The sequence below is a fragment of the Scyliorhinus canicula genome, chromosome 10 (genome assembly GCF_902713615.1).
Source record: "Scyliorhinus canicula chromosome 10, sScyCan1.1, whole genome shotgun sequence".
NCBI classification, from domain to species: Eukaryota; Metazoa; Chordata; class Chondrichthyes; order Carcharhiniformes; family Scyliorhinidae; genus Scyliorhinus; species Scyliorhinus canicula.
In genome coordinates, this window is record NC_052155.1 from 51636974 (window position 1) to 51657993 (window position 21020).

The window sequence follows — 21020 nt, forward strand, 5'->3', positions numbered from 1 at the left end:
CTCGTCGTTATTCGAGATCCGGCCCACTCTGGTCGTGTCGTCAGCAAACCTGTAGATGGAGTTGGAACCAAATTCTGCCACGTGTTTGTCCAGGGAGTACAGTAAGGGGCTAAGTTCAGAGCCTTGTTGGGCCCCGGTATTGAGGACTATTGTGGAGGAGGTGTTGTTGTTTATTCTTACTGATTGTGGTCTAATTGGTTATTCCTGCATTTTAACTTTGTGTTCCTTATATGGGTACACCCAAATTCCTCTGAATTTTAGGTTTGCCACAGTTAGAAAAAACCTGCTCTTAATCCTTACAACCAAAGTGAATAACCTCACACTTTGCCATAACTTGTCCTCTCACTTTATCTATATCTCTTTGCAGATTCATAGAATTTACAGTGCAGAAGGAGGCCATTCAGCCCATCGAGTCTGCACTGGCTCTTGGAAAGAGCACCCTACCCAAGGTCAACACCTCCACCCTATCCCCATAACCCAGTAACCCCACCCAACACTAAGGGCAATTTTGGACACTAAGGGAAATTTATCATGGCCAATCCACCTAACCTGCACATCTTTGGACTGTGGGAGGAAACCGGAGCACCCGGAGGAAACCCACGCACACACGGGGAGGATGTGCAGACTCCGCACAGACAGTGACCCAAGCCGGAATTGAACCTGGGACCCTGGAGCTGTGAAGCGATTGTGCTATCCACAATGCTACCGTGCTGCCCATCTTACAATATATATTTCCACCTACTTTTGAATCATCAGCAAACTTTTGATACATTTCTCTCCGTCTCTTCATCCAAATCATTAATATAGTTTGTAAATAGTTGAGGCCCCAACACTGATCCTTGAAGGACTCTACTAGTTGTAGCCTGCCAACCTGAAAGTGCATTGTTCCTCATCCTGAATTCCCATACCTACCTGATTTCTAGTCATAACCTCTGGTCCCTGACCATTGGTCAAACTGTGACTGTCCCGTGGGACTAAGTGTCAAGGAAACTACTCCCCCCTTCCCGCATTATCTGTGGCTTAGGTACCAATTCAAAACCTCTGCGCCAAAGTTCCTCAAGCTTACCACAAATAGTGATCATAATGTTCTCCCACATGCTACAGTTACGGCACACCACCTCCTGCCCTGTCTATCTAATCCTGTTATTAATTTGATCAGTTTATTAATTGCTATACCCTCCCCCTGCCGAATTAGTTTAAACCCCTCCCAAAAGCACTAGCAAGCCCAGCCACAAAGATGTCAGTCCCATTCTGGTTCAGGTGTAGACCATCCCGTTTGTCCATGTCCCACCTTCCCCAGAAATGGTCCCTATGATCCAGGAATTTAAAACCCTTCTTACTGCACCAACTCTTGAAACATGCATTCATCTGCTCCATTCTCCTATTGCTGTACTCGCTAGCATCTAGCACCGGGAGTAATCCAGAGATACAACTTTTGAGGTACTGCTTTTTAATCTGCTGTCTAGCTATCTGAATTCTTGATGGAAAACCACATCCTTCATTCTACCTATGTTTCCTTCTTCCTCCCCTCCCGTACAGTGAGGCTGCTTGTGGAGCCAGAAGCTTGGCTGTGACTACACTCCCTTGAGGAACCAGCACCCTCATCAGCTTCCAAAATGGAAAAGAAATTTGAGAGTGGGACCCCAGGGGACTCCTGCACTACCTGCCTGTTCCTCTTGGACTGCCTGGTGGTCACCCTTCTTTCCTCCAATCCTACCAATCAGGGCTAATTATTTTATTTTTATTTCTAATTCCTGTTTTCCATTTTTGTTATGCAGCACTCCGCCACCAAAAGCTTTGATGTTTGATATGTTTAAACATGAGAAAGGACGGGAAATTAACCGCATCTTGATTGAGAATAAGCGTATTCTCAGTGAAAAGAGGAATAGCCAGAAGGACCTGACTGAGAGAATCAACAACATCAAGGAGGAAATTGACATCACTAACCGGGCACTTAACCTCAAGAAACGAGATCATCGGGACCAAGGTAATGTGACAAGGGAAGTGTGCAACTTCTTAGTCACCCATTACAAATGACTTGGTTCCTCACATTGTGCTGAATTAGCGGATCTCAACTGAGGCACCTGTAGTGGCATTGCAATTATCATACAGTTCCTACTCATTATTGTCCTGTTACCCCAACTAATACTGTACTTACCTTTTATTTTCATTTTCTGGTCATGGGCATCGCTGGAGAGATCATTATTGATTTCCCATCCCTAATTGCCCTGAGGAGGTAGAAACTGAATGGCCTGCTAGGTCAGTCCAGAGGGTACTTGAGCCAACTATGTTGGCGTGGGACTGAAGTCACTCAGGCCATAGTGATTAAGAATGACAGATTATTTCCCTGAAGGACATTAGAAAACTGGTTTCACTCCTGTGACAATCCAGGTGCTTCATTGTCCCTTTTTCTTAAAGCCGAATTCAAATAATCAAACTGGCATTGTGGGATTTGAAAAGACATTCTGAAGAATACTAGCCTAGTAACGGAAATACTAAACTCAATAAAAGATATGTATAAACATCAGGGCCTCGATTTAGTGGCCGTGCTGGCCTCGCCCTAGGTGGGGTTACAGGGATGGTGTGGGGTTTGGGCCTAGGTAGGGTGCTCCTTCGGAGGGCTGGTGCAGAACTCGATCGCCAGAATGGTGATTCTACCACTCACTTTCTAGGCTCGCGCATGAAGAATGGTTCGTTGGATAATGCAGCAAATAATAGAATGCCAGCCAGAGATCAGATGCAATAACCAACATAGTTTATTACCAACTACCTTTTTTTAAATATATTTTCATTCTCCTCCTTTTTCACATTTTCTCCTACATTTGCACCCACCAAAATAAACAATAAGCAGTAACGAATGCTATGTCAATCCCCATATCAACAACAATTATCCCACCCACTCACCAAACCCCAAACATTAGCCCGCATGTTAACATAAACAAATAACAAAAAGGAATCGGGAATCACCCATAGTCACCATTAACACAGACAGTCCCCCTCCCCCCAACCCTCCCAATTCCCCTCCCCATTAATGTTCGATGTTATCCAATTCTTGAAAGTGCATAATGAATAATGCCCATGAACTGTAGATTCCCTCCATCTTTCCCCTCAGTTCAAACTTAATCTTCTCAAGAGTCAAGAATTCCAACAGGTCCCCCAACCACGCCAGGGCACAGGGTGGAGAGGTTGCTCTCCATCCCAACAGGCTCCGCCTTTGGACGATTAACGAGGTGAAGGCTACAACATCTGCCTCCGCACCCGTTTCCAACCCCGGCTGGTCTGACACCCCGAATATGGCCTTCCGAGGGCCCGGGTCTAGTTTCGCGTGAACCACTTTCGAGATTACCCTAAAAACCTCCTTCCAGTAATCCTCCAGCTTTGGACAGGACCAAATCATATGAACGTGATTTGCGCCCCCCCCCCCCCCATCGTTCACACGCATCTTCTACCCCCTCAAACAGCCGCTCAGCCTCGCCCTTGTAAGGTGCACTCTATACATCGCCTTGAGCTGTATCAGCCTCAACCTCGCGCACAAAATGGAGGCGTTCACTCTCCAGAGCTCCTCCATACCCTCTCCCAACTCTTCCTACCACTTTGCTTTGATCCCTTCCAGTGATGCCTTCTCCTCTTCCAAAATAGCCCCGTTCACCTTCAACACTACCCTCTTCTCCAGTCCCCCTGTCGTCAGTACCTCCTCCAGCAATGTGGAAGCCGGCTCTACTGGGAAGCTCTGTATCTCCTTCCTGGCAAAATCTTGAACCCGCATGTGTCTAAACATTTCCCACTGCTCCAGCCCATACTTCGCTTCCAGCTCCTACAATCTTGCAAACCGAACCCCAAGAACCAAAGGGCGGGATTCTCCGACCTGGCGGGGGGCGGCGTGAATCCCGCTCCGACGCCGGCTGCCGAATTCTCCAGTGCCGTTTTCTTGGCGGGGGATGGCACCGCGTTGGTCGGGGGCCGTTGGCAGGAGCCCCCCCCCCAGCAATTCTCCGTCCGCTGGTTTTCGGCCAGTCCCGCCGGCGTGAATTACACAAGGTCTCTATTGGTGGAACCACCTGGCTCGAGAGCGGCATGCGGAGTCCTCGGGGGGGGGGAGGATCCGGCCCCCGGGGGGGGCAAGGTGGCCTGGCCAGTGATCGGGGCCCACCGATCTGCGGACTGGCCTGTACCGTGGCGGCCCTCTGCGCCAGCCTGTGTAAAGCTCCGCCATGGCCGGTGCGGAGAATAAACCCACTGCGCATGCGCAGGAATCATGGCAGCGGTTCTGGGACTACGCTGGCGCTCCTGCGCATGCGCCAACTCACGCCGGCCAGCGGAGGCCCTATGGCACCACTTGGATTCCGCACCTTCCGGGCGGCCCGACGCCGGAGTTGGTCACACCACTCTTTGGTGCCGGTACAGCCCACCCGCCGGATACCGGAGAATCCCGGCCAAATTTTTAGTGTCTTAATCCTTTTCTCCTCCCATTTCCGAAAATTTCTGTCCCACTTCCCTGGCTCAAATCTGTGGTCCCCCAAATCGGCATTTCCCTTGGCCCTGCCCCCAACCCGAAGTGTTGGCGAAACTGCCTCCAAAATCTCAATGAAGCCATTATAACCGGACTCCCTGAGTATTTCCCCGGGGCCATCGGGAGCGGCACTGTTGCTAGTGCCTTCAATCCCAACCCCCTACACAAATTCTCCTCCATTCTGACCCACCGGGAATCAACCCCTCTGACCAAACTCCGCACCTTCTGCACATTCGCCGCCCAGTAATAATACATCAGGTTCGGAAGACCCCCAATCCCCTGCCTGCCTTCCCCTCTGTAGCAGCATCTTTCTAACTCTGGCCAGTCTCCCTCCCCATATAAATGAGTTAATCATTCCTTCAATCTCTCAAAAAAATGCCTTTGGCAGGAAAATCGGCAGGCATTAGAAAATAAACAGAAATTGTGGCAACACGTTCATTTTAACCGCCTGTACCCAACTTGCCAGTGACAGAGGGAGACCATCCCACCTTGCCAGGTCGGCTTTGACTCTCCCCACCAAACTAGAAATGTTGTACCTGCGGAGTCCACCCCACCCCCCCCCCCCCCCCCCCCCCCACCCCACTCCCAGGCAACCTGCACCCCCAGGTATCTAATGTGAGTTCCTGCCCTACGGAATGGCAACCCCCACCCCTGCCACCACCTCCGGCCGAAACACCACAAAACTCTCACTCTTGTCTAGATGTCATTTGTACCCCGAGAAAGACCCAAACACTGAAGCAGCTCCAATATTCCCCCTATTGACACACTTGGTTGCGACACATTTTTTTTTTAAAATAATTTTTATTGAGATTTTCACAAAATATCAAAAACAGAAAATATCAACAAGAAAACAGTATTACAAGAAAACAAGAAACAACAAAAACGGAAAAAAAAGAAAAACCCCCAAAACCAAAACCCCCTCCCCAAGTAATTACAAAAAGAAATAGGTTAGCACCCGGCATATTCAACAAACACATGTACACATTCCTCCCCTCCACCGAAACAATCCCCCCACCCCTCCCCTCCCTCCCTCCCCGGGTTGTTGCTGTTGCCGGCCTATTTTCCTACCGTTCTGCCAGGAAGTCAAGGAAAGGCTGCCACCGTCTAAAAAACCCCTACCCCTGTACTGATCCCCTCAGGGCAAATTTCACCCTCTCCAATTTAATGAACCCCGCCATATCATTGATCCAGGCCTTCACGCTTGGCATTGATCCAGGCCTCCACGCTTGGCGGTTGCGACACATATAACAACAAGTCATCGGCATATAAGGACACCATATGCTCTATCCCCTCCCCGCACTATCCCTTTCCATACCCCCAAACTTCTTACTGCGATGGCCAACGGCTCAACCGCGAGTGCAAACAGCAGGTGGGACATAGGACATCCCTGCCTAGTCCCACGGTGGAGAGAAAAATATCTCGAGTTGATGTTATTTGTGATCCAGATCTGGAGCCACCACCAACTTCCCTGCCCTGTCCCCCACATGAGCAATTTCCCTTGCCGCCGCCTCCCTCCGAAGCTGACATGCTAACATACGCCTTCTCTCCATGCTTGGAAACTGCAGCTCTTGCCCACCTCAGTTGGCGCACCGCCTTCCTGGTAGATAGTCGGTCAAAGTTCGCCTGTAGTTCCTTCCTCTTTTCCAACTTCTCCGGGTCCCCATTTTCTGCATACCTCCCATCTACCTCCAGTATCTCATCTATTACCTTCTGCCACTCCAACCTCTCCTCTTTGTCCACCCTGGCCTTAAACGAGATCACCTCACCCCTCACCACCACCTTTAGAGCCTCCAAGACAACTGCCTTCGACACTTCATCCGTCCAGTTGAAACCTACATATTCTTCAATTACTTTTTCAATTTTGTCACAGAGCCCACGGTCCCCCAAAAGTCCCACATCTAATTTCCACCCCAGCCTCTGTACTACCCCCTTCTCCAGTACCATATCCACCCAATGCGGAGCATGATCTGATACTGCAATTGCTGAGTACTCCGACCCCTTAACCTCAGCCAGCAAAGCTTTCCACACCACAAAACTTGGACCTGCGACTTCCGGTGGCGGCGATGCCTGAGTGAGCTGCACATTCGGCGGGCTCTCACTCCGGCGGGGCTTTGGGGCTGATTCCCCGCGATAGCGGGACCACGGGGGCGGCAAAAAGGCTGCCGCGAAAGAACTGGAGAGCGGGCTGCAGCTGATGGAATCGTGGGAGGCCAGCAGGTAGGGGAAGAGAGAGAGAGACGGAGGCAAGGAGCAGAGGAAACTGACCTGAAACGCAAGATGGCGGACCCACGGAACTTCCTTGCTCCAGGAGAAGAAAAAAAGTTTTGGAGTCGCTGAAGCAGGACAACTTGGACCCACTTCAGATGCCCAGTAGGTAAAATTTAAGGAGCTGGGCAAAGGAGGGCGGCAGCGAAAGTGCTGAGGAGCGGGCTGCGGCACATGTAACAGCGGGAGTCCAGAAGGCAGAAGAAGGAGAAAAAGGGACAGAGACAAGGACCTGAAGAAAATTACCTGGAACCTAAGATGGTGGACACACGGACCCCGGACTCAGCAATCCAGCAGGCGCTGGATAACATGCTCCAGGTAATGAAGTCCAGTTTTGAAGCGCGGAAGCGGGACAACTTGGACCCAATCCAGAAAGCGGTGGATCAGCTGAACCAGAGGCTGGATGCGCAGGATGTTAAAGTTAAGGAGCTGGGAGAGGCGGTGGAGGAGCAGGCGGATGCGCAGACGGTTGCAGCGCTAGAAGTTGACGGCCTGAAAGAGCGGCAGAGAAGACTGCTGGACAGAGTGGAGGAGCTGGAGAATAGAGTCCGCAGGAACAACCTGAGGATGGTCGGCCTCCCGGAGGGGGCTGAGGGAGCTGATGCTGCAGCGTTTGTAGCAGACCTGCTGAAGCAGCTGATGGGGGCCGAAGCCTTTCCGCGACCGCCGGAGCTGGAGGGGGCGCACAGAGTGCAGGCAAGGCAGGGGCGGACGGGCGGACCCCCCCCCGCCCGATGGTGATTAGGTTCCACAGGTTCGTGGACAAGGAGCGGGTGCTGCGGTGGGCAAAGAGCGCCAGGAGCAGCACGTGGAACAACAATGTTATCCGCATTTACCAGGACCTAAGCCAGGAGGTGGCTCGGCGGCGAGCAGCCTTTAAGAATGTCAAGGAGGTGCTGTTCAAGAAGCACGTGAAGTTTGGTCTGCTGTTCCCAGCTCGCCTATGGGTCACGCACCAGGGTCAACACCACTACTTCTCCGAGCCCGAAGAAGCGATGGATTTTGTGAGGAACCAGGGGCTGGTCCCGAAAGGAGGCCCCAAGGACGCGAATTAGGGCCCGAGGATTACCGTGTGAAGGTACGCCGAATGGGCCTGGACTGCTGCTCAACGGTTTGCTGGGCCAAAGGGGCCAAGCGGAACATTTGGGACTCTTTCCTTTGTTCATGGACATTGGTTTGGGGGGTTAACCCTTTTTTGTTGTCTCTCTTTTTTCTTATGGGGGGTTTTTGTTTTGTTGGTTTTTTTGTTGTGCTTTTTCCTCTTTTTTCTGTTTTTTCCTGTTTGGGCTGATTTGTACTTTTTGGTGCAGCTCGCGGAAGACACTGGAGCCGGCTTGCTCCAGTGGGTTGGAGAGGGGGATGGGGCGCCAGGGAGTGGGGAGGAGGATGGGGAAACAATGGGAATGAGACAGGAAGGCGCCGGAGTGTTGAGTCACCGGGCTAGCAGATTGGCTAGTCAAGGGAGTCAGGTGGGGGGGAGGTCACAGCCAGTGGATGGCAGGGGTGGGGGTATCGGTGGATGTGGTTGGGGGGGGGGGGGGGCAGCCAAAGGGCGGGCCAGGAATGGCGCGACGCACGGGCCGGGGGCCGGCCCGAGAAAGGCTATGGCTGACCGGCGGGGTGGGGAGGGGTGGGTTGTGCCCCCCGACCAGGCTGATCACCTGGAACGTCAAGGGACTGAATGGGCCGGTTAAGAGGGCGCGGGTGTTTGCGCACTTGCGGGCTCTGAGGGCGGACGTAATTATGTTGCAGGAGACACATCTGAAAGTGTCTGACCAGACCAGGCTAAGGAAGGGCTGGATTAGCCAGGTCTTCCACTCGGACTTGGACTCGAAGTCCAGAGGGGTGGCAATCATGATCAACAAGCGCGTGCAATTTGAGGCAGAGGGCATATCCGCAGACAGGGGGGGCAGATACCTGATGGTACGGGGCAGACTGGAGGGGAGAAGAGTGGTGCTGGTGAATATATATGCCCCGAACTGGGATGACGTGGACTTCATTAAAAGAGTGCTGGGGAAGATCCCGGACCTGGATTCTCGCAGGCTAATAATGGGAGGGGACTTTAACATGGTCCTTGACCCGACTTTGGATCGGTCGTGTCCCAGAACGGGTAGACTCTCAGCAATGGCAAGGGAGCTGAAAGGGTTTATGGAGCAAATGGGGGCAGTGGACCCCTGGAGAGATAGACAGCCAACAGGAAGGAGCTACTCGTTTTACTCGCACGTCCATAAAGTATATTCTAGGATAGATTACTTTGTACTAAGCAGGGACTGTAGGGGGGAGGTAAAGAACACGGAATTTTCGGCAATTACTATCTCAGACCATGCCCCGCATTGGGTGGACCTGCAGATCGGAGGAGCGAGCTACCAACGCCCGCAATGGAGATTAGACGTGGGACTGCTGTCGGAGGGGATCTGCGAGAGGCTTCGGAGATGTATGCAAAATTACCTGCAGGTGAATGACACGGGGGAGGTCTCAGCGGCGACCCTGTGGGAGGCGCTAAAGGCAGTAGTGCGGGGGGAGCTGATTTCAATTGGGGCCCACAGATCCAAGGCAGACCGGGCAGAGGCAGACTTGGGGCAGCAGGGTAGCATGGTGGTTAGCATAAATGCTTCACAGCTCCAGGGTCCCAGGTTCGATTCCCGGCTGGGTCACTGTCTGTGTGGAGTCTGCACGTCCTCCCCCTGTGTGCGTGGGTTTCCTCCGGGTGCTCCGGTTTCCTCCCACAGTCCAAAGATGTGCGGGTTAGGTGGATTGGCCATGTTAAATTGCCCGTAGTGTCCTAAAAAAAAAAGTAAGGTTAATGGGGGGGGGGGGGGGGGTTGTTGGGTTACGGGTATAGGGTGGATACGTGGGTTTGAGTAGGGTGATCATGGCTCGGCACAACATTGAGGGCCGAAGGGCCTGTTCTGTGCTGTACTGTTCTATGTTCTATGTTCTAGATGGATAGATTGGTCAGGGAAATGGGTCGGATAGATGAAGAGCACGCGGAGTCCTCGGGGGAGGTTTTACTCAGGGAGAGGCAGAGACTACAGGCGGAACTGGGGGCACTATCCACGAGTAGGGCCGTGGAACAGCTTAGGAAGGCGAGGGGAGTGGTGTACGAGCATGGGGAAAAGGCTAGCAGACTGTTAGCGCAGCAACCCAGGAGAAGGGAGGCGGCCAGGGAAATAGGTAGAGTGAGGGACGGGGGGGGGGCGCAAAGTGGAGGACCCGGCAGAATTGAATAAGGTATTCCGGGACTTCTATCGTAAGCTGTATACTTCGGAGCCGCCGGAAGAACCGGAGGGGATGAAAAGGTTTCTGGACGGGTTAACCTTCCCAACAGTAGGTGGGGGGCGAGTGGAAGAGCTGGGGGCCCCGATTAGAGTAGAGGAGGTATTGGGGGGCCTAAAGGCCGTGCAGTCGGGGAAGTCCCCGGGGCCGGATGGATACCCAGTAGAGTTCTATAGGAAGTTCTCTGAGCTGGTGGGCCCGGTCTTGGCGAGGGTTTTCAATGAGGCAAGGGACAGAGGGACCCTGCCGCCGACAATGTCACAAGCCACTATATCACTGATATTGAAGCGGGGTAAAGACCCGGAGGCTTGCGGATCCTACAGGCCAATCTCCCTGATTAATGTAAAAGCCAAGCTCCTGGCAAAGGTACTGGCGGTTAGAATGGAGGACTGCGTACCGGAGGTGATTGGGGAGGATCAAACTGGGTTCTTGAAAGGTAGGCAGCTGGCAGCCAACCTGAGAAGATTACTTAATGTGATAATGATGCCCCCAGTGGGTAGGGAGGTGGAGGTAGTGGTGGCAATGGACGCCGAGAAGGCCTTTGACCGGGTGGAGTGGGACTATCTATGGGAGGTGCTCGGACGGTTTGGGTTCGGGGAGGGATTGGTGGATTGGATCAAATTATTATATCAGGCCCCGAGGGCCAGCGTCAGGACCAACAGAGAAGTGTCAGAGTACTTTAGGTTGTACCGAGGGACCAGACAGGGCTGCCCGCTCTCCCCGCTGCTGTTTGCGCTGGCCATAGAGCCGCTGGCGATTGCGCTGAGAGCCGCAGAGGGATGGAAGGGGATGGTGAGGGGCGGGGTTGATCATAGGGTCTCTCTTTATGCAGACGACCTGCTCCTGTACGTGTCGGACCCAGTGGCTGGGATGGGAAGTATACTGGGAATGCTGAGGAAGTTCGGCCAGTTCTCAGGATGCAAATTAAATACGGTCAAGAGTGAAATGTTTGTGGTCCAGGCAAGGGGCCAGGAGAACAGATTGAGAGGGCTACCGTTTAGGCTGGTTGAGGAAAATTTCCGGTATTTGGGAATCCAGGTGGCACGAGACTGGGGCAGGCTGCATAAGTTAAATTTGGCCAGGGTGGTGGAGCAAATGAAGGTAGAGTTTCGGAGATGGGATGCACTCCCGCTGTCGTTGGCAGGGAGGGTGCAGACTGTAAAGATGACAATCCTCCCTCGATTTCTGTTTATTTTTCAGTGCCTCCCGATCTTTATCCCACAGTCCTTCTTCAAAAGAGTTAACAGGATGATCATGAGCTTTGTCTGGGCGGGAAAATCCCCGCGGGTGAAGAAGGCGATGTTGGAGAGGAACCGCAGCGAGGAAGGGCTGGCTTTGCCGAGTCTGATTAATTATTACTGGGCGGCCAACATCGCTATGATAAGGAAGTGGATGGTGGGTACGGGGTCTATTTGGGAGCGGATGGAGGCGGCTTCGTGCAGGCGCTCCAGCTTGGCAGCCCTGGTCACGGCTCCTCTACCGCTGCCGCCGGCCAAGTACACCACCAGCCCGGTAGTGGTGGCGACCCTGCGGATATGGGGCCAGTGGAGGAGGCATGTAGGGGAGATGGGGGCGTCTGTCTGGGCGCCAATCTGCGACAACCATCGGTTTTCCCCCGGGAGTATGGATGGGGGGTTCCGAGTATGGCGGCGGGCGGGAAGAGTGGGTGATATGTTCCTGGAAGGGAGCTTTGCGAGTTTGAGGAGCTTGGAGGAGAAATTTGGGTTGGTAAGGGGAAATGACTTTAGATACCTACAGTTGCGGGACTTTGTTCGTAGACAGGTCCCATCTTTCCCACGCCTCCCGCCAATGGGGATCCTAGACAGAATAGTCTCTAGGAGGGAAGAAGGGGAGGGTAGAGTCTCGGGTATTTATAAGGTGCTCATGAGGGAGGAAGGGTCCCAGACAGAGGAACTGAAACTTAAATGGGAGGAGGAGCTAGGCGGGGAAATGGAGGATGGGCTGTGGGCAGAGGCCCTGAGTAGGGTAAATTCGACCGCGACATGTGCTAGGCTTGGGCTGATTAAATTTAAGGTCGTTCACCGGACCCATATGACGGTGGCTCGGATGAGCAAATTTTTCGGGATAGAGGACCAATGCGCTAGGTGCGCGGGAGGACCAGCGAACCACGTTCACATGTTTTGGGCATGCCCTAAGCTGAGGGGGTACTGGGAGGGATTTGCGGGGGTCATGTCCCAGGTGCTAAAAACAAGGGTGCTGATGAGTCCAGGGGTGGCAATTTTTGGGGTTTCGGAAGACCCGGGGGTCCAGGGGGAGAACGAGGCCGATGTTTTAGCCTTTGCTTCCCTGATAGTCCGGCGACGAATACTATTGGCGTGGAGGGACTCAAAGCCCCCGAAGACTGAGTGGTGGCTTGGGGACATGTTGGGTTTCCTGGGTATGGAAAAAATTAAGTTCGCCTTGAGGGGATCTGTGCAGGGGTTCGCCCGGAGGTGGCAACCATTTATTGACTTCTTTGCGGGAGAGTGAGCGTCAGCAGGGGGTGGGGGGGGGGGGGGGGGGGGGGGGGGGGGGGGGTAGAGTAGAGTAGGAGGGAAAATATGGCGGGTAGTACCGGTGGGAGAGGAGCGGGCTTGTGCAATATGTTACGATGGAAGTATTGAAAGTACGTGGATGTTTGCACATTTTTGCCTTTTTTGCTTTCTTTCTGATGATGTCTGTAACTGTTTATAAAGCCAAAAACTACCTCAATAAAATTGTTTATTAAAAAAAAACTTGGATCTGCGAGTATACTGCTGCGAAAAATGAGTACTACTGCTCCCCTGGTGCAGAAACCTCCAAGGGTCCACCCCTCCCATTTCCACGATTAGCCCAGCCAACGCCTTCGCCCCCCCCCCCCCCCCCCCCCCCCCCCGATGGGACCAATGAGCGTGGCCGTGACTTGTGCAACCTTGGCTACTGCACTCTGTCCAACCTTGGCGCCAAGTTCCAGTCCCCCCCCCCTATCAGTTTGTGTGTGTCCCAAGTCGAGGATGACCCCAAATATCATCTTCTCGAATCTCACATCGTCCCAATTGGGACAATATTCACTTACCAGCGCCACTAACCTCCCCTCCAGCGCCCCTGCCACAGTCACATAGCTAACCCCTGATCTGCAACCACATTCTCCATCTGGAACCATACTCTTTTGCTGACCATTACCGCTACCCCTCGAGCCATTCCGTCAAATCCAGAGTGAAACACTTGGCTAACCCAGCCCTTTTTAAGTCTCACCTGGTCCTTCACCCTCAAGTGAGTCTCCTGCAGCATTGCCACATCGGCTTACAAACTTTTAAGATGGAAAGCACCCGTGACCTATTGACTGGACCTCCTAACCCCCTCACGTTCCACGTGACTGTCCTAACTGGGGTTCTCTCACCCCCCCCCCCCTTCTTATCCACCATCATCATGCCACCGGGCCCTGCCCCATGAGCCTGACCCGCCCCTATACCAACTACCTTTTAAGCTGCATATATTTCAGATGGTCCTGTACAAATCATTACCAGAGTTGCACTTGGCTCACTGTCATTTATTACCCTCAAAAGAAGTCATTGTGCTTATAACTGAGTTGTTACTAAGGACAATAGCCTGAAAATACCCAAACATGTTTCATTGTTAGTCCTTTCTAAATCTAACAGGTGAGTACGTGAATGAACAAGGTGACCCCGTAATCGATGAAGATGAGTTCAACTTGATCATGCAGCTGAAGGATCTGAAACACCATTACCGGCAAGACTTTGATACTTTGCGAGACCTGCGGGTGGAGGTTCAATACTGCCTAAAACTGGTGGACCAGTGCAGGCTACGGCTGCTGACAGGTAAGGGAAGACACAGCCCAAAAATGTGCTGGGATTCAACAGCAGCAATTACATTGATCAGGAACATCAATACTATAAAACAGAACTAGATGTAAATTACTCAAACTGAATGCTCACCTAAGGGCAACGCTGTATTGTTGAAATATCCGTATATATGATGAGACTACTTATTTCACTGGCTCAGGTGGATGATAAAGAAATGGTACCACTATTGAAAGAAGATTAGGAAGGTGTCCTGGCCAACATATCCCTCTGAACCAATATCAGACTTACTATCTATTCTTCATGGTGGGATTTGCAGGAATTTGCTTTGCACAGTAAAAGACTACAAAGTAGCTCCATGCATTTGAGATATTTTGAGGCATTTCTGAGAGACTTAGTAAGTTACTTTATTAAATATAACTCTTACAAAACCAATTAGAATAGAAAAGCATAGGTCCTCTGTGAATGCTTTCTGCGAGGGACTTCCGATGGTGGCGGCATGTAGAGGAGAAGTCGCACGTTGGGTGGCTCCTGCTTGTTTTTAAGAGTTTTAATGCCCGGTTCTTGGGGCAATTTGTAATGAACGAGTGTAAGAAGGCATAAAGAAGGCAAAGAATGTCGAAGAGTCAGGAGAAAACTGCCGTGAAGAAGGGAGGGAGTGAAGGTTCACCACCAAGTGAAAGGGCCAGCCCAGGAGCTGACAAGACGGCGGAGGCTGGGTAGCTGGGTGGGGCCGCATTGCTTACAGCAGAGAAGGTGACTGAGGTGATGTCCTTGGAGTTGGAGAAGCAGTTTGCGAAGCACATGGAGGTGTTGAGAATGGAGGTGACGGTGGCATTGAAGGTGTTGGTGGAGGAGGCAATTGCCGCGGTGAAGATGGCTGTGTCGAAGGCATTGGACGAGGTGCAGGAGCAGGGCGAGAAGATGAAGGGAGTGGAGGAGGCCATATCGCAGCACAGCGATCAGCTCACCTCGATGGGGGATGAGCTGTGAAGGGTGGTCGAGGCCAACAAGGGGCTGCGAGCAAAGTTGGAGGACTTGGAAAACCGTTCGAGGCGGCAGGATTTGAGAATTTTGGGCCTGCCTGAGGGGGTGGAGGGCCCGAGCCCGACGTAGTACTTCCCCAATGTGTTGACGAAGTTGATGGGGAAGGGAGAGGAACCCTCTCAGTATGAACTGGACCGGGCTCATCGGTCGTTGAGGCCTAAACAAAAATTGAATGAGCTGCCAAGAGCAGTGATCATTTGTTTTCATAGGTACCATATGAAGGAGAAGGTCCTGAATTGGGGAAATCAGTGGGAGGAGCAGTGGGCTGGTACTGGTGTTCGCATCCAAGACTTGACAGTGGAACTGGCAAAAGAAGCGAGCAGCTTTCGGCCGAGTGAAGACGGCACTGTACAACAGTGGGTTGAGGTTTGGCGTGGTGTATCTAGCGAAGTTGAGGATGATCTACAACTCCAGAGGCTTCTGTTTTGAGACGGTGGAGGGGGCGGAGGTATATGTGAAGGCGAAAGGCTTGGGCAGAAGTGAGGAATGGGACTGATGAGTTGTGGACTGGGGAAGAGGAGCTGGGAGAGTGTATATATACAGTTTTGGTTTATATTTTTACTTCACGCTGTTATAGAGGTGAAGTTATTATTGTTGTTTTTCTGAAATGTGTATGGCTGCATGGGATACGTCGGGTTTTTGCTAGTTGTTTTCCTGGGAATGGGCAGGGGGAGGGGATGGGGGCCTGGGCAGGGGCAGGGGCCCCCGCACTAGCATTAGTCAGCTAGTGAGCGGAGGTGTGGTTGGGGGGGGGGGGGGGGGGGGTGCTGCAGACATTGGAGCCTGGTGAGCAGGTTTCAATGGGCATTGGAGGTGTGAAAAGGGGGGTAAGGGGTCGCTACTGTATCCAGGAGACAGTCTACATCTTGATCTCCCATCCTTGTTGTTGGATCAGTGCCAGGAGAGGTGCTGGGAGATCAAGGGTGGGCTCCCCTAGTTTTTTGCAACCTCCAGCAACTCCTTCTGTTGCTGTGGTGTAAGCTGCTTGAATCTTTGCACCAGGTCATCGCCACCAGAGGGCGTACCTGGTCTGTGTGTCAGGCTATTCCCCTGACGTCTTTTTGTCGTCCTTTTTCTTTCCGCAGTGATAAGACTTTCCAGGCCGTTTTTCTTGTGTGTTGTTATTCCTCGGATCCTTGGGTTTCTATTCTGCCTGCATGGTTCAAAGATTAACTCCCATACCCGGTCTAATTGGTTAAACAATCCACTAATACTCAGTGGCGTGCAGAGGTCTGGTGATGCCCGGGGCAAATCTTGATTGTATGCCCCAAAGACTCAAGTATAAGGCCTAATATACTGAGAAATATTATGAGAAAGGAAAACATTTTGAATATATAAACACAGATGAAACATGAAATAAACGCTTTATTCGATTTTAATATAAATCAATCAAATTTATTAAGTTCTTTTCCCCAAATGATACCTCCTGTCACAAAACACCTGAACTACTTCACTTTTTACATCAGCTGTGAGAAATTATTTTTCAATGCTTATTAAAGCCAGGTTGGTCAGTCGCTCCTGTGACATAGAAGACCTCAGATATGTTTTTATTAATTTCAGTTTTGAAAATGACCTTTCACAGCTTGCGACTGAAAATGCGATTGTAAGCAGTAATCTGTATGAAACTCACAGCGTCGGAAAGACATCCCTCCCATACTGCAGTAAAGACTCCAGAGCATCTTTAGGATCAGGGGGAACTCTATTCCCTCCAGCTCGAAGGAGCATCACAAAATCAATAATTTTGTCATATAACTGAATTGCAACCACATCATTGTCATAATAATTTGCAAAGTCTGAACATTCCTTTTTTAATTTCTCTCTTTCTTGTTCATCTTCAATCACTCCTGAATTCAAGTTCAGAAGAAAAGAAAATCGGTCACTGAGTCTTTGAAGACGGACACTGCGGTCTTCAATTTCAGTTTTTAATCTGTTCACAATCTCAACCATTACTCTATTCATTTCTTCTTGTGCCATCAGTCCACTATCTCTTGCTGACTCTCCAGGCATTATTCTTCTTCTCCTTGTTCGTGCAATTGGTATTTCCCAATTTTGATAATATTCATTGGCTAAATCTATTGCATTGTGGATAATTTCGTCATTCTTCAAATTCAAGATATGAATAAGTCCGCTCAAATCACAAGAAGCTTCATGGAACCCCATTTTCGGATCCTGCAAACGTTTTGAGACTTTATCCACTGATGATAAAACTGAGTACCAAAAATTTAATAAAGCTATAAACGGGAACTGTTGAATAGAGTTCAGTAGCGATCCTGCATCAGATTTAGTTTCCCTTGAAAATTCTCCTTCCAGCAGGTGTTGAAGGCTTGCAATAACGTTGTCACACTCTTCGTGGATTACTTGCACAGCATCATGGCTGGAACTCCATCTTGTGTCACACTGTCTTTTCACAGTCCGAGTGACAAATGATTTTAACACTTCCCAACGAGAAGTAGATGAAGAAAAAAAAGTAGAGTTTTTCTAGAATGCCAAAAAATGTAACAACAACAGGTTGCACCTCACTTGCATGGACACAGGACAAATTGAGGCTGTGGTTCTCGCAGTTCACAAACACAGCTTTTGGGTTAACTTCAAGAATTTTTTGTTGAACACCTCCTCTCACTCCAGCCATAACTGCTGCGTTATCATATGCTTGACCACGACAGTCATTCATGGAAATTTTGTCTTCTTCCAATTTTTCCTGAATTTTATTTACCAGGCTGACTGCATCTTTCTTGTTGACTTGAAAAAATCCCAGAAATGTCTCCTTTATTTCTACTTTTCTGTTTTCATCAATATGAACGTAACGCAGAATTTCAGAAACCTGATCCTTCTCTGGGGCAGCACGGTGGCCTAGTGGTTAGCACAACTGCCTCACGGAACTGAGGTCCCAGGTTCGATCCCGGCTCTGGGTCAATGTCCGTGTGGAGTTTGCACATTCTCCCCGTGTCTGCGTTGGTTTCGCTCCCACAACCCAAAAAATGTGCAGAGTAGGTGGATTGGCCACGCTAAATTGCCCCTTAATTGAAAAAAATAATTGGGTAATCTAAATTTTAAAAAAAATTTAAAAAAAAAAAAAAAATTTTTTTTTTTTTTTTCCTTCTCTGATTGGATGCCCCCATCCAATGGATGCCCGGGGCCAATGCACCGTCGGCCCCCCCCCTCTGCACGCCACTGCTAATACTGCAAATGTTGTTTCTCGGGTCTCCCATCCGGGCAGAGTGACCTTCAGCATCTTTGCCAGTTCTGGCTTTAATCGAGCGACGAAGGCAACTTTTATCGGTCATCCATATCTTCGGGTCCCTCATTGTTCATTCGCCATTGTTCCAACCAGACAGATCTGAATCGCTCATCATACTCTAACACTTCCTCCGCCCCCTTTAGCTGGCAAGCCACGATCTTTCCCCAGTCCGTTTTTGCTGGGCTAAAAACCTGTAGGCAGTATTTGATCGCAGCCCATCCTCCTCCTATTTGCTGCTCTGCGTCCCCAAGGGCGACTCAGACCTCTTTATTTAATTTCTTCCCATATTGCCCAGGTACCATTCCCGTCAGGATCTATACCCAATCCCATGGGTGGAGATTATAGATGCCCTTTAAAAGTTCCAACTGTTTCCATGTTTTCATTCTCCCTTTCTTGGGGTGTGGCAATTCTTTAGACCACTTGCCAATTTTTTCCAGGTTCGCTGGGATATGGTGAAAATACTGGCGTATTTAACTTTAATTGTTTTCTTGTCACCTTCATCAGCAGTTTCTTCTGACTTAATTTTAACCCATCTTTTCTTCAGAGGATTGAACTGTGCTGAGGGGGTTTCCTCCTCTGAACTACTTTCTCCACTAGAGTCGCTAGAGGACTCAGAATCGGTTTCTAGACCGGCTTCGTTACTGCGTTTTTCGCTGTCCCGCTGTCTATTACTGCTAGGCATGGGTACAAACGGGACGATTTACTCATGGGGGACCTGAGGGGTGACCTTTTCGGTGGTGTTACTGTTTCTTGGCGCAATTGCTTCCTCAGTTCTTTGATTTTGGACTTGATTTCGGACTTAAGTTCCTTTACTTCAGACTTAAGGTCTGTTACTTCGGCTTCTAACTTTTCCGATCCTTTTTTAACTGTTGACTTACTGTCCTCAGTTGTTCTTTCACAACAGTCAGTGCACGATCATGTTGGGATTGACTCATAATTTTGTTTCGCTGTTGAACGTGGTCAATAACAACTAGGGTCCATTTGGTTTGTTGCTTTTCTTTCATACAGGTTGTTTTCCTCCAGATCCTTTTGATATCTTCCAAGGATCATTGCCCTGTCGAGGTACCATACTTTTCCTCAATCTCTGTACAGGTTTTGGATAAGTCAAACTACAGCTCTATGTACTCTTTCAATTGCCAAAGGATTTCATCTATGGAAACGTCCGGCGGGGCTTGCCCGCCTTAGACTGTGTTTGGCAACTGTTTGTCCTTTTCCTCTGCCATAATACCAATTATTTTTGTTTAGACTCGAGCTGTGAGCCTTTTCAGCCAGGCCAGTATATCTATCCTGTATACCTCCAAAATCCGGACGTCTGTTGAGCCAACTACCATACCGGACAAGTTCAAGTTCGCGTAAGAGGGTTTACCGAGTCTAAACAACAACTGAAAACATGTTTTTCATAAATATGTGTCCTTACATCCAGGGCCTGATATAGGCTCGATGTCCAGATCACTGATTCTGTTTCCCACTCGCGATCCTGCTCACAGTGCCAAATTCTAGGAGTTCTTATTTTCTAATAAGAGACAGGTGGTATTTTGAGATTGAGTTTATTGCAAAAACCTGGTTAGTACACTTTCAAAATACAAACAAAAGAAACAAAAGGCCAGCAGGGCAAAAGAAAGAGAACACTGTAAGAGAACAAAGAAGAAAGAGAGAGAGAGACATGCACCAAGACGTGTTTACCTGCATTCTCTGGTACTGCTCCCCTCTATGCCCTCTATCGCCTGACAAGTTATGAATTGTGACTTCTGAATGGTGCTCCATATCAGCACTCACACTGGTATCTAACATATTGGCTGTGCGCATTTGCAGTCTGGATTCTGAAAGGCTGGTGTAACATTTCACTTTTGCCACCGCCAACTGCAAATGTATAATCTGACCTTGATTCAGAATACGAGCTTGTATCTTAGCTACAACCCAACTAATACTTGTTTTGACTTTCAATATTTTCAAAACTTGGTTTAAAATTTCCCCACACATACCTTTGCAGCTCGGTGCAGGTTGTTGGTCTTCTTCCGATTTGGACGGTTGTCCTCCTGGTCATGCTGCTGGCACTGACAGCTAGCGCACTGTCTCCCAGGCGGCATTGCTGACCCTGCTGGCACTGACAGCCAGCGAACTGTCTCCCAGGCTGCATTGCTGACCCTGCTGGCACTGACAGCTAGCGCACTGTCTCCCAGGCGGCATTGCTGACCCTGCTGGCACTGACAGCCAGCGCACTGTCTCCCAGGCGGCATTGCTGACCCTGCTGGCACTGACAGCCAGCGCACTGTCTCCCAGGCTGCATTGCTGACCCTGCTGGCACTGACAGCTAGCGCACTGTCTCCCAGGCGGCATTGCTGACCCTGCTGGCACTGACAGCCAGCGCACTGTCTCCCAGGCGGCATTGCTGACCCTGCTGGCACTGACAGTCAGCGCACTGTCTCCCAGGCGGCATTGCTGACCCTGCTGGCACTGACAGTCAGCGCACTGTCTCCCAGGCGGCATTGCTTTTTTTTTATAAATGTTTTTATTCAGTTTTCATATTTTATATTGAACAAATTACAAATTGTTAGGAGAGAAAAAGAACAAAAAAAAAAAACAACAAACAAACACGCAAAAATTAACATACATATTTACAGGTAAGCATCTTCGTAGTAGTAACTGCGCCCGCCCCCCCCCCCCCCCCCCCCCCCTCAACATGTTTATTTAGTTTGGTTTTGGGCCTTAGATAGCCATCGAACCCCCGTACCGAACCTGTAGCCCCCCCCCCCCCCCTCCCGCTACCTTCCCCCGACTATTCTTCCTCTTGTACATTGGCCACAAATAGGTCCCGGAACAGTTGCATGAATGGCTCCCACGTTCTGTGGAAGCCGTCGTCCGACCCTCGGATGGCAAATTTGAT

General features: G+C 50.4%; 1 protein-coding gene across 2 annotated transcripts in view; it reads left to right on the forward strand.

The window, feature by feature from the left end:
* Positions 1-21020, forward strand: part of kif9 (kinesin family member 9) — a 200068-nt gene that overhangs the window by 162744 nt on the left and 16304 nt on the right. For both annotated transcript variants that reach the window (XM_038808916.1, XM_038808917.1), the window contains exons 17-18: positions 1779-1987; positions 13690-13869. In XM_038808916.1, coding sequence (XP_038664844.1) covers positions 1779-1987; positions 13690-13869 — 389 coding nt within the window. The remainder of the gene's footprint in view (positions 1-1778; positions 1988-13689; positions 13870-21020) is intronic.